General features: G+C 43.3%; 1 protein-coding gene across 9 annotated transcripts in view; it reads right to left on the bottom strand.

Annotated features, from left to right (window-relative positions):
- TIAM1 (TIAM Rac1 associated GEF 1) overlaps window positions 1-13,483 on the bottom strand; it is a 460,276-nt gene that overhangs the window by 145,154 nt on the left and 301,639 nt on the right. For all 9 annotated transcript variants that reach the window (XM_033949522.1, XM_033949519.1, XM_033949524.1 and 6 more), the window contains 2 exons: window positions 5,908-5,989; window positions 1,489-1,575 (listed from right to left, as the gene is read on the bottom strand). In XM_033949522.1, coding sequence (XP_033805413.1) covers window positions 1,489-1,575; window positions 5,908-5,989 — 169 coding nt within the window. The remainder of the gene's footprint in view (window positions 1-1,488; window positions 1,576-5,907; window positions 5,990-13,483) is intronic.

Below are 13,483 nucleotides of genomic sequence, written 5' to 3'. Positions count from 1 at the left end.
GCTCACACTAGGAAGGAGGGAGTGAAAGGGAAAGAGATGCTGGGCCAAGAGGATGAAGAGGGAGAAAAAGAAACCCACAGCAGGAAAAAAAGGGGAGGACAGGCAGATGGGGGGGGGGGGGGTGAGGGAAGAAAGAGGGAAAGAAGCTAGATGGGGTTGCAGAGAAGAGACACATTGGTGTGGAAGAGGAAGAGAGGGGAAATCTGGATACAAGAAGGTAACAGAAACAGACGGGAAATTATGTGCATGGGGGCATAAGGACAGAGACATAAAGGGGAGATACATGGGGGGAATTATGTGCATGGTGGCATAGGGACAGATACATAAAGGGGTCATACATGGGGATAGTATATAGACATATGGGGAGCAATGCCAGATACATAGGGGAAATATTAGAAATGGGGAAAATAGGAACACAAAAGCGAGATGGTTTGTGGGGATGGGACGGGAACCGAGCTTGCAGGCTCTGGCAGCTTGCACAAATTACATTGTAACACGCCATGAAGGTAAGAGGGAGGGAGGGAGATGGTTGGACCATGCGAGGGGTGCTGAAGGGTGGTAGAAAAGAACAGACGCTGAAGGGGGTGGCGAGAGGGAAGGGTGGTGATGGAAAGGAATGGAACAGACGCTGAAAGGAAATGTGGAAGACAGAGTGGGGAAAAGATGCTAAAGGGAAATGGAGAACAGAGAGTGGGGAGAAGACAATGGAAGGGAAGAAGACAGACTATGGGGGGAGCGGAGGGAAGAAGATGGGTGCCAGACCAATTGGGGGGTTGGGGGTGAATGGAGAGGCACAGTAACAGAGCAAATGGAAGACGCAGAGAGAAGACAGACAGTAGATGGAAGAAATTGAATAAGAAGATGAGGAAAGCAGAAACCAGACACCAACGGTAGAAAAAAAAATTTATATTTATTTTATTTTGCTTTAGGATAAAGTAGTATATTAGTTGTGTTGATAAAAATTTATAAACAAAGCCCTGCCAGCTGAACATCTCTTTCTCTAGTTCAGCAGCCAGAACTTTGATTTATAAGGAAGGAATAAGCTAAATATTGCAGTACTGAGGCTTCTATGGATGCTATGGAGACAGTAGTTGCAGGGACGGGGCAGGGTCAGTGGTCAAGGAGATAGGGCGGTGACAGGGACAAATTTTTTCCCCGTGTCATTCTCTAGTTGGAACCTAAGGACAGTACCGGGTGGGACTTCTAAGGTTTGTAGCCCAGAAGAAAAAAAAAAAATATTCAATCATGAAATTGTAATGCATGTAGTCACAGGGCAGACTGAATGGACCGTTCAGGTCTTTACCTGCCGTCATTTACTATGTTACTAGTGACTTGGATTGGCCAGTGTCGAATAGGGTAATGAACTTTATGGGACCTTTGATCTGACCCAATGTGGCAATTCTAATGTTCTTATGCAGATCTTTGGTTGAGCTAAGACACAGTCTTCCAAGGTAAGAAATTCACATTGCTATATTTTATCAATTTTACCTTTTTTATAAGCCAGACCCGTTTCCTTTATATTATTCACATATAATCGCTGGATTCCTTCTTCTTCCACTGATGAGAGTGAGAAGCCTTAAAAACAAATAATTGACACTTTATCATCATGATGATCATCAGACTCTGAAGGCCCTAGAAAATCTGTCCTATATGTCCCAGCCTTTATTGTTAGAAGTTCAAACTGTGCATTTTATTTGTTGAAATTGTAAGGAAAAATCTAAAATGTTGAACTTGAATGTGTTTGAAGAATCCAAATTGCCAGAGTCCTACTAAGTTCCTGCATTGCACAACCATACATCCAGATAAAAATAGCATAGGCCTGAATATAATTCCACCTTAAAAAAAAAGAAGAAAGAAAGATATATTTGTTGGTTTGGAGATTAAAGCCATAAAGATTTACTCTTTTGCATTCATTTTTTATGTACCTCTAAATTTCGCAGAGTCACAGGCAAGATAACCAGAGATTCATCTGAATCACTAATTTAAATTCCAGTTTGCATATAAGCTATTCCTTGCTACTTATTTATCTGGGTGACAGGCTTTGGAATTTTTCTGTTGGAAACAGATGATCTGCCTCCACAGTGTGTTCATGCTCTCCATTTGTTTTTATATTTGTAGTTCCAGCATGTTTCCTAACTGGCCGTCACTGCCTAAGGGTCCTTACAATATGTGCTCAGATAGGTCAGTGCCTGCATGTCACCCTCTCCCTCCAATCAAAGGAGTCCTGGCAGACGTTTGCTTCTGTGCCCTCAGTGTCTGGTCATGACCCTACTAGCACCTTTCTTTGCCCTCTAACCTTGTGGATATTCTTTTTGCCCTCCTGCCTGCAAGGCAAATAAGTTAGAGGATAACTAAGCCCTTTTTTTTTTTTTTTTTTCGGTTTCGACTGAATCTGAATTTCATCCAAAACCAGCCACCTCCAATCAGTGCTCTGTCCCCTTCCCTTCCTCCCTCCTGAACAGGAGCAATTTCCCTCCCAAACTTCTTGCAACAAATAGCTGAACTTCAACAAAAACAGATGTGGGTGCTGGACGGCTGGTTTAGTAAAACATGTGAAAGTGTTACGAGGACAGAAAAGCACATCTGCTTCTAGATACACCAAAACATCAATGTACCTATTTCAATGGATATTATTCAAAAATCTATGGTTTTTGCATTTTCATATATTTGGTGATGATAGATGGAGCGATCTTGCACACTGTTAATACGGCTCCGTCTGGGCAAACACATTCTTCCGAAAGCATTCTTCAAAAGTTCTAACCTATCTACATCCACATTTTCGCCTTAGTTTAACCTCCATTCTTAGGACCCCTGAGGAAGACGGTTAAGTTGAAACACGGCCCGTGTTGGGTCCGTACACTTCAAGCTATTGTGGATACTGTTAATTGCATAGACAGCTGCATTGTTATGTGATATAATAAATCAGTGGTCTCAAACTCGCGGCCCGCCAGGTACTATTTTGAGGCCCTCGGTATGTTTATCATAATCACAAAAGTAAAATAAAAGTTTCTCGATCATATGTCTCTTTAGATATAAATGATAATATTATTATTAAGACTTATCCAAAAGGAAAGATTTATAAACTATAAAGAGTTTTACCTTATGCAAAATTGTCATTTCTTTAATAAGACATTAACAATTTTTTTCTGCGGCCCTCCAAATACCTACAAATCCAAAATGTGGCCCTGCAAAGAGTTTGAGTTTGAGACCACTGCAGCATAAAGAGTTTTACCTCATGCAAAATTGTCATTTCTTTAATAAGACATTAACAATTTTTTTCTGCGGCCCTCCAAATACCTACAAATCCAAAATGTGGCCCTGCAAAGAGTTTGAGTTTGAGACCACTGCAGCATAAAGAGTTTTACCTCATGCAAAATTGTCATTTCTTTAATAAGACATTAACTATTTTTTCTTAGGCCCTCCAAGTACCTAGAAATCCAAAATGTGGCCCTGCAAAGGGTTTGAGTTTGAGACCACTGTAATAAATCATGCATCAAGAGCATCAGCTCCGCACTCCTCTCTTTCCTTGATTCTAATATATTTTACATCTTAAAATTTGAACATTTATTTTGGAATAAAGAAGTGTGCTCTTTTTTAAATTATGACCACACCACCTAGTTTTAAACAATTTTTCAAGGTCTTTTATTCAATTTTGCACTGATATTTCTCATTTGCATCACTGTAGTTTTTGCAGCAGATCATACCACCACATAGGCTGACAGAGGCATAATGAAGAACATGGCTTATCCCCTCATGAATAAGATATGAATGTTAGCTCATGTTTGAGCCTATCCATATCTAATGTAATCTGAGATTTGTGGATTGCTCTGTGCCCATACAACTGGGGAACTTACGACACTACTCTTTGTGTGTGGAACTTCAAGCAGCGCATTGGACCGACTTTTCTGGGGTTTTTTTTATAAGACATTTGTTTGATTACACAAGCCTAGAGCCATCCTTTATGTATTTCCATGATACTTGCGCCATCTACTGGTGATACACAAGCACACCCCTGATTAAGGCTTTCTTTCAGATGCTGAAACACGGGCCTTGTTGGGGATCCAGTAAAATAGGATCAAAGACTCTTTATTAGGCTTGAAGTGTTCCGTGTATGTGTTTTTAACATTTTAAAAGATTTTTTTTAAATAAACATATACTTGTTCTGGAGGCTGATGTGAATATAGTCCCTTCCCCACTCCTTTTTGTATTGGGAACTTACCATTAAGATATTTTACAAACTAAGAAGAGACAGGATGTTTTGAAAGCCTGAAAGGTAGAGTAGAGCAGAAACTGTCTGGAGTCTCACTAATACGCTATAGGATCGCCTAGAACAGGGGTGCCCACACTTTTTTGACTCACGAGCTACTTTTAAAATGACCAAGTCTAAATGATCTACCAACAATAAAATTTTTAAAAAACACAACGCACACTGTACGCATAGAATTGTTAATTATCATTCCTATTCTGGGGGTTTTTCAAAGAGGTCAAAGCAGATGACTCTATGCAATGTCACCTCAGTAACAACCATACAAAAATAGACAAATACCCACCCCCCTCCCTTTTTACTAAACCACAATAGCAGTTTTTAGCGCAGGGAGCTGCGCTGAATGCCCAGTGCTGCTCTCGATGCTCATTGGCTCCCTGCGCTAAAAACCACTATTGCGGTTTAGTAAAAGGGGACCATATTGTAAAATATAGACAGCAGATATAAATTCAGACACATTTTGATCACTAAATTTAAAATAAAATCATTTTTCCTACCTTGTCTGGTGATTTCATGAGTCTCTGGTTGCACTTTCTTCTTCTGACTGTGCATCCAATCTTTCTTTCAGCCTGTATGCTTCCTCTCCTCCACACCTCATTTCCTCCCCCAACTTTTTCTTCCTCTCTCCTTGACCTTTCTTCCTTTCTCTCTTCATGCCCCCTTTCTTTTTTTCTGTTTCTCTTCTTTCCTTCTGTCTCCCTGCCTGCCCCCTTTCTTTCTTTCTCCCTGCCCTTCCCCAAGCCACTGCCACTGCCATCGGGGAACAGGAGCCAAAACGCCACCAATGGATAACAGGCCCCAAAGCCAACACCGACGCCGCCCCATGCTCTCCCTGCTTCGGGCCGATCAGCATTCCTCTCCCCGATGTCAATTCTGCCGTCGGAAAGGAAGTTCCGCCCAGCCAGGCAGCGATTGGCTGGCCCAAACTTCCTCTCCGACAGCAGAATTGACGTCAGGGAGAGGAAGACTGATCGGCCCGATAGATCGCTAAGGCAAAGTGAGTGCTGGGTGATCGACTCACTTTGCCTTGGCGAGCTACCGGTCAATCGTGATCGACCTATTGGGCACCCCTGGCCTAGAACAATAAGGCTGCAGACCTAGAACCTCTTGCAAGATGATAGCAGTTAGGGGCAAAGTCTGGCAAATTTTTGCTTAGAAGGAACAGGGTAAAATCTAGAGTATAAAGCAGTGGTTCCCAACCCTGTCCTGGAGGACCACCAGGCCAGTAGGGTTTTCAGGATAGCCCTAATGAATATGCATGGAGCAGATTTGCATGCCTGGCACCTCCATTATATGCAGATCTCTCTCATGCATATTCATTAGGGCTAGCCTGAAAACTTGACTGGCCTGGTGGTCCTCCAGGACAGGGTTGGGAACCACTGGTATAAAGCACAAACAAGAGAAAGGTCATAGTGTTTTCCAGGTCATAGTGTTGAATGCCAGTAAGGCAATAAATATACATAACTAACACTGGCTTTTACAAAGCCGTGGTAGAGGTTTCTAATTTCCTATGAGCGCCGGAGCATTTACCTCGCTGGCCCACAGTAGAAATCTCCACTGCGGCTTTGTATACTGAGCCCCTAAGTGTTTAACTGTAAATTATCTAGCTAATCTGTCCAATGCAAAATGCAAAAATGACTTACCATAATTATCAAGAGATGCACCAAACTTGTCAATTTGAATTTGCTGTGTAGTTTTTGGACAGATTTCAATTTCTTTGTACAGCTGGAAACCAAACAAAAACAATTATGTCCTTCACTGAGAGTTTGCCCATCCTTGAATTTGATTTGATGTATTGACTTAATATACTGCTAATACTTTTATAACGTGTTTTTTTAAGTGATTCACAATAAAATATATAGAACAGATCAACAGCACTTAGTCTTATTTAATGCTTATGGAACAAAATGAATCATTAAAATGCGAGGTGGAAGACGGCCAGAGGAGAGCAGTTGTGATGTCCAAGGGTTAAGAAACTTGCAAGAAAAAAAAAAACTGTGCAGTCTCTCATTAATACAATTAAAACGCTAGAAACAATAAAAACACTGAGAAATTAATAACATTTTGAGAAAACAATGCCGCAAAAGGAAAAGCGTGGACTTAACACAAAGACAAGTCAAGCCAGGAGTGTAGAACATGCGAGGTCACGCACAGGTGCCATTTTCAAGGTAACCAATTATGCTAATGAACCTTCTTTTCAGAATACAGAGTGGGGGGGAGGGGGGGAAGCCACCTAGATCTTTTTTGCTGTTTTCTCAGCAGCCACTTGGAATTTCAAAGTGAAATTTTACAGTTCTGTTTTTGTTCCTATCTATATTTATTTTCTGAATGGAATGAGGATTATCTTTAAACATGGTGAAGTCACACACTTTTTAGCATGAGCAACTAGTGATTTTCACACATTCATAAATGTTTGCACTGTAAAACTTCTCAGTGCTCAGAGAACCGTTTTTAGCTTATGAGACCGCTGGGTGAAGCAAAATTTTAACCCACTACTGATACGGCTCAATTCTCAATCATTGCACTGGTCCCTGTAGTATCTTTAAGTATAATAATACTCTCTCACTTTTTTTGCTTTTTTAAAATCTTTTTTTAAATACATTTTGTCTTTTTAAATGCTCAACTTCAAAACAGTCTTAGCTTTTAATGCAGGGGTTCAACGGGTTCTGACGCGTTTCGCCATGCTGCCTCAGAGAACCCGCATCAACACGAACTTAATTCTGCCCCCACCATGTTTGTTTTTGCTTCACCCACTTAGCAAGAGTGGTTGAAGTAAAAACAGTTTCATGGCTCCATGTCATTCCCTTCTTGGTTGGGCTGAGAACTCATACAAAGACAAAGCATTGAAGTCCACAATGCCACAGGAACTCAATTCTGTATATGCTGGTGTTACTATTTCAACAGGAAATTAAGAGTTTGGGAGTAATCTTGGATACATCCTTAAATTTTCATAGTCACGTCCCTTCTGTGGTGAAAATTGGGGTTGTCGGCTGCAAACTATAGTTATGCAGAGCTACGTTTTGCCATACTTAGATTATTGTAATTCTCTCTTGTGTGGCTTACCGAAGACAGCACTTCGAGCACTTCAAGTAGCTCAGAACACCCAGCTAAGGCAAGATTGCCTCGCTACTCCCATGTTACACCTGTACTAGCCGAACTTCACTGGCTGCCGGTCACATGGAGAATACAATTCAAGATATCAACTTTGGTATTTAAATCTATACATGGTTTATTGCCTAGGGCAGGGGTAGGCAATTCCGTTCCTCGAGAGCCTGAGCCAGGTCAGGTTTTCAGTATATCCACAATAAATATGCAAGAGATAGATTTGCATCTCAAGGAGGCAGTGCATGCAAATCCATCTCATACCTATTCATTGTGGATATCCTGAAAACCTGACCTGGCTCCGGCTCTCGAGGACCGGAATTGCCCTACCCCTGGCCTAGGGTAATTGCTTCTTCTTTGCAAGCCTTGGTTATTCCCTCACACCGCTTTGTTACCGAAATTGTGAATCGAGCTCGCATGTTTCAAGTAGTGGGACCATCATTGTGGAACTCGGATCCAGATGGTATTTGTCTGATCAACGACTTCCTAGCTTTTAGAAAAAAGCTTGAAAGCCCACTTCTTTCGAATGGCATTTTCTGACTTGGGAATTTTAGAATGCGATTAATATTTAGAGTTATTGAGCTGAAGTTTGTTTTTTTAAATTGCATACTGTATGGTGACGTTTTTACTTTGTTCTGTTTAAGTGTTATTATGTATGTAATGGTGTTATCCGCATACTCCGTTACTTCGACCACCAAGCCTTTCGTCTACTCGTTCAATCTCTGGTATTAAGCATATTAGACTACTGCAACATTATTTACCTGGGATCCTATAAAAATACCATCAAACGTCTTAGAACAGTCCAAAATGCGGCCGTCCGCCTCATCTATGATCTCAAAAAATACGACCATGTTAGCCCCTACTACACCAAACTCCATTGGCTTCCAGTAGAGGCAAGGATCATCTTTAAGTTCGTCTGCCTCTGTTTCAAAACTCTAACAGGATCTTCCCCAATCTACTTGTCTGAGCACCTTGAAATAGCAGGCCCCTCTCGCACACGAAACGCCCACCTATTCACCTTTCCCTCCCTAAAAGGCTGCCTCTACAAGAGATTCATTGATAGAACCCTAGCATTCCAAGCGGGCAAATGGAACAATTGCCTTACTGCCCTCATTTCCAACTCCCCGCCCTACCACCTGTTCAGGAAGTCACTAAAAACCTACCTCTTCGACAAATTCCGCTAACGCTGCCTTCCCCCCTTCCCTGCACCCTCCTGACCTCGATATGCCTCCATGCCCTCTGACTACGCCCCCCTCCCAAGCCACTATGGCCTCTCTCACTCAATCTCTGTTTTATCTAATTGCCCTGCCTTATCATTGCCTCACATCTAACATCACTGTAAATGTATCACCGCTATAACATGTAACATCGCTGTATATGCACAGCCTCCTCTTCAATATAAGCCTTTTTATTACTGCTATTTATGTAACATCTCTGTAAATGTAACAACACTATAATATGTATCATCGCTGTAAATGTACAGTCTCTTCTATTGTTAACCGCATTGAACTTCCATGGTATTGCGGTATACAAAAATAAAGTTATTATTATTATTATTATAGATGTTTGATATGCGGGCTATAAATGTTTTAAATAAATATTAGCAAGACAAGGCTAAATCATTTTACCCAATGGTTACTGAAATGCTACTTTCTCATCGTCCTGCTCTCAGTTTTAATAAGAATGATCTGAATAAGCTCCTGCATTATATCATTAGGTGGTACAGTTGCATAGGACAAGTTGCTCAGCTCTGATAGAAAGAAAGCACCGTCTCTTGAGTGGTCCAGACGGTAACACAAAGAGAAGTAATGAAGCCAGGACCAGGCACTTTACAAGGAAGCAGATTTCAAAAACAGCTTATAGTAATAGCGCCTCTAATCTGATGAATCTTAAATAGTTAGCAGACATTCTGCCCATAACAGAAATAGATACAGGCAGCAAGCCGAATAGCTAAGGTCTGTTTTGACACAGAAATACAAGTGGATTGGGATCAAAGGAGACAGATTTTCTGACGGATTCTGTTCTTTTTCAGATAGTGAGAGCGCCTGTTTACCATCTAGTAGGAGGAGGAGAGTGTGGGTTCAAATCCTGCACTGCTCCTTGTGACCCAGGGCAAGTCACTTAGGGCTAGATTCACTAACCTGCCCGATCGTGTCCGATCCTTGGCAAGCTGACAAATTCTCAAAGCGTTCTCATGTAAATGGGGGCGATCGGAGGCATGGCCCCACCGACCGCATGGATCGCTGGAGAGCGATCCTAATAGAGAATGACACGGGGAAAAAATCTGTCCCCGTCACCGCCCCGTCACCGGCCCACCATCCTCTGCACCGCCCCGTCACCGCCGTTTCCTTCACCGCCCCGTCACCGTCACCGCCATCCCTTTCACCGCCCCGTCACCGCCACTGCCATCCCATTCACCGCCCCGTCACCGTCCCCGCTACATCCATTTTCCGTTTTCATCCCCTTGGCCCAGAATCCTTTTCCCTTTCACTCCCTCCTTACAGTTTGAGCCGAGAACACGGGTGATCGCACGGTCCTCGCAGCCCCCACCCGCCTGCCCAATCGATCGTAGTGATTAGCCAGCTCTCTCCCTTCTCCTCACCTTAGTTTGCAGGCTTTCTTTTTCAGCGACCTGCACGCTTTCCCAAAGAGCCGCACACGCGCGGCTGCTCAGTGTTCAATCTTCTGCTCTGCTGCAACTTCCTGTTTCCGGTTGCGTCAGAGCAGAAGATCGAAACTGAGCAGCGGTGGGTGCGTGGCTCTCTGATAGCATGCGGGTCGCCGAAAAAGAAAATCTACAAACTAAGGTGAGGAGAAGGGAGAGAGCTGGCTAAACACTAGAATCGATTGGGCAGGCGGGTGTGAGCTGCGGGGACCGCGCGATCCTTCATGCCTCACTGCGGGGACAAGACCCATTCACCGCCCCGCGGGTGGTGAATGGCCTTGTCCCCGTCGCCGCAGCAACTGCTAGTTTTCTTCCCCGTTTTCGGCGGGTGACCCGCGGCTAAAATGCGGTGGCCGCGGGTAAACCGCCACCGTGTCATTCTCTAGATCCTAACGCATGCGCAGACCATCTTCTTTGCCTGTAGATGGTCTGCGCATGCTCACCGCGAAGGAAGAGCTGTAAACTTTTTTTTTTTTTTTTTTTTAATACAGAGCTGGAAACTTTCGCGAGCCCGTGGTTTTAACCCACGGGTTGAAAGTGGGGCTGCAAGAACAGAAGAATCGGGGCAGAGAGCAGGGTTTTTGCACAAGCGACTGGTCCTCAGCAGTAGCTTGTTTTTAGATCGGCCAGCCCAGTCAGTGTTCCTGCAATTGTTTTGTGAATCGCATCCTTCCTACTTTGCATGCCGTTCCCCCTCATTTGCATGCGCGGATCGGAGGATGATTGGCTCCGAGGTTAGTGAATCGGGTCGGTACACAATCAGTGTGCTTAGTGAATCTAGCCCTTAATCCTCCACTGCCCCAGGTACCTTAGATAGACTGTGAGCCTGCTGAGACAGATAGGGAAAATGCTAGAGCAGTGTTTTTCAACCTTTTTTGGGCAAAGGCACACTTGTTTCATGAAAAAAAATCACGAGGCACACCACCATTAGAAAATGTTAAAAAATTTAACTCTGTGCCTATATTGACTATATATAAAGTAATTCTCTTGAATAGGAATCAAATAAACACAAAGAAAGTATTTTATAATTACTTTATTATGAAATATTAAGTAAACAGAATAGTGAAAAATTATAAAATACTTTATTCAGTGCGAAACCTGGGCCTGTTTGGCTGAACACAAAGCTGATATTCTGGCTGGAATCGAAGAAAGACACACACGTAGCTCTTCGTCAACAGCTCTCAGTCTCTCTCTGTATTTGGTTTTTATAGCATACAAAAATAGACAAATATACCCTCCATCCTTTTTATTAAACCACAATAGCAGTTTTTAGCGCAGGGAGCTGCGCTGAATGCCCAGCGCTGCTCTTGACGCTCATAGGCTCCCTGCGCTAAAAACCACTATTGCGGTTTAGTAAAAGGTGACCATATTGTAAAATATAGACAGCAGATATAAATTCAGAACTGTGCATAGTAAGTGAAGGGAAGTTTTCATCTCTGGGAATTTACCCAGTTAACTATTAAGTTATTTGGGCAAATTCCTTTGAAAACTGTGGTAATACTGCCTCCACTTTGCTAAATTTAAAATAAAATCATTTTTCCTACCTTGTCTGGTGATTTCTGGTTGCACTTTCTTCTTCTGACTGTGCATCCAATCTTTCTTCCCTTCTATCAGCCTGTATGCTTTCTCTCCTCCACACCTCATTCCCTCCCCCAACTTTTTCTTCCTCTCTCCCTGACCTTTCTTTCTTTTTTTCTGTTTCTCTTCTTTCTTTCTGTTTCCCTGCCTGCCCCCTTTCTTTCTTTCTCCCTGCCGTTCCCCAAGCCACTGCCACTGCCGCTGCCATCGGGGAACAGGACCCACCAATGGATAACAGGCCCCAAAGCCGACGCCGACGCATGCTCTCCCTGACGTCAATTCTGCAATCAGAGAGGAAGTTCCGCCCAGCCAGGCAGTGATTGGCTGGCCCGAACTTCCTCTCCGACTGCAGAATTGATGTCGGGGAGAAGAAGACTTATCGGCTCGATAGATTAGATCGCCAAGACAAAGTGAGTCCTGGGTGATCGACTCACTTTGCCTTGGCGAGCTACTGGTGCCCCTGCCTCGGGCCCCCTGTCAGCTCCGGGACCCTGAATGCAGGACAGGTAGTACTGCCCTGATGGCGGCCCTGCGGCACACCAGGCAACATCTCGCGGCACACTAGTGTGCCGCGGAACAGCGGTTGAAAAACACTGTGCTAGAGTACCTGAATATAAACAGCTTAGGCTATAAGTGGGATATAAAGGTGTCAGGTCAAAAGCGCGCCGGGACAAAGGCGCGAGCAGACAATTGAGCACAGCACGGAGGCGTGCGCTGAAGAAAATTACTGTTTTTAGGGCTCCGACGGGGGGGGGGGGCGTGGGGGGGAACCCCCCCACTTTACTTAATACAGATCGCGCCGCGTTGTGGGGGGTTTGGGGGGTTGTAATCCCCCACGTTTTACTGAAAACTTCACTTTTTCCCTGTTTTTAGGGAAAAAGTTAAATTTACAGTAAAATGTGGGGGGTTAAAACCCCCCAAACCCCCCACAACGCCGGCACGATTTGTATTAAGTAAACTGGGGGAGCTCCCCAACAAAACCCCCCGTCGGAGCCCCTAAAAACAGTAATTTTCTTCAGCGCGCGCCTCCATCTTGCGCTCAGTTGTCGGCGCGCGCCTTTGTCTTCCGCGTTGTTGTCTATGAACCGGATATAAATAGTCTCCCCAACCCTGCTGCTGTCATATACCTATATACAACTTAAACAAATACTCTAAGGTGCTTGTTTCAATTCTTCCACCTTATTTCTTTACTCATATACTATGCTGTCTTAGCCAAAGACCTCAGAAACACCACTCCTCCGTCCCATACAGGTGGAAAATATTGTGTTAGATCCTCCCAGCTTTACTATTTTCAATTATCCTCAACCTCTAAATTTCGTGAATTAAACTACTCTTTAATCTTCATACTTATTTTAAATCTTTTTACTTATCTTGGCAGTATTCAACCTCATTTACCTATTGGTTGGACCTGACATGTTTCGGCCTAGCTTCGTCAGGGATCCACTCACTGCCGCTGTCATCCGACTCACATTCTATACCCACTATAACCTCCCCAACCCTGAAATATCCTGTCTAAATTAAATTGTAAGCTCTTCTGAGCAGGGACTGTCTATTGTATGTTAAAATGTACAGCACTGCATAGGCCTTTCAGCGCTATAGAAATAACAAACAGTAGTAGTTTTGTGGATGTTTAGCATGTGTAAGCACTTCTTTCATGGATATCCTTGTGGTTTAGGATAAAACATAGATACTGCTGTTTCTTCACTGAGATGAAAAGTGTGTGACCACCTTTGGCAAAAATTTAGGATGAGTGTAGAGTACCACCTTAGTTATCTATGAACCTTTTACTGATGTCAAAGTAAGTCCAGCAAAAAGAGACAAAATAGCCTAAAAAGTAAACAGAGAATCTTGGTCCAGAGAAATCCGGAATAAAG

The sequence above is a fragment of the Geotrypetes seraphini genome, chromosome 6, assembly GCF_902459505.1.
Source record: "Geotrypetes seraphini chromosome 6, aGeoSer1.1, whole genome shotgun sequence".
Classification (NCBI taxonomy): Eukaryota; Metazoa; Chordata; class Amphibia; order Gymnophiona; family Dermophiidae; genus Geotrypetes; species Geotrypetes seraphini.
The sequence above is the reverse complement of the archived record's forward strand: the minus strand, read 5'-3'. Positions and strand labels throughout refer to the sequence as shown.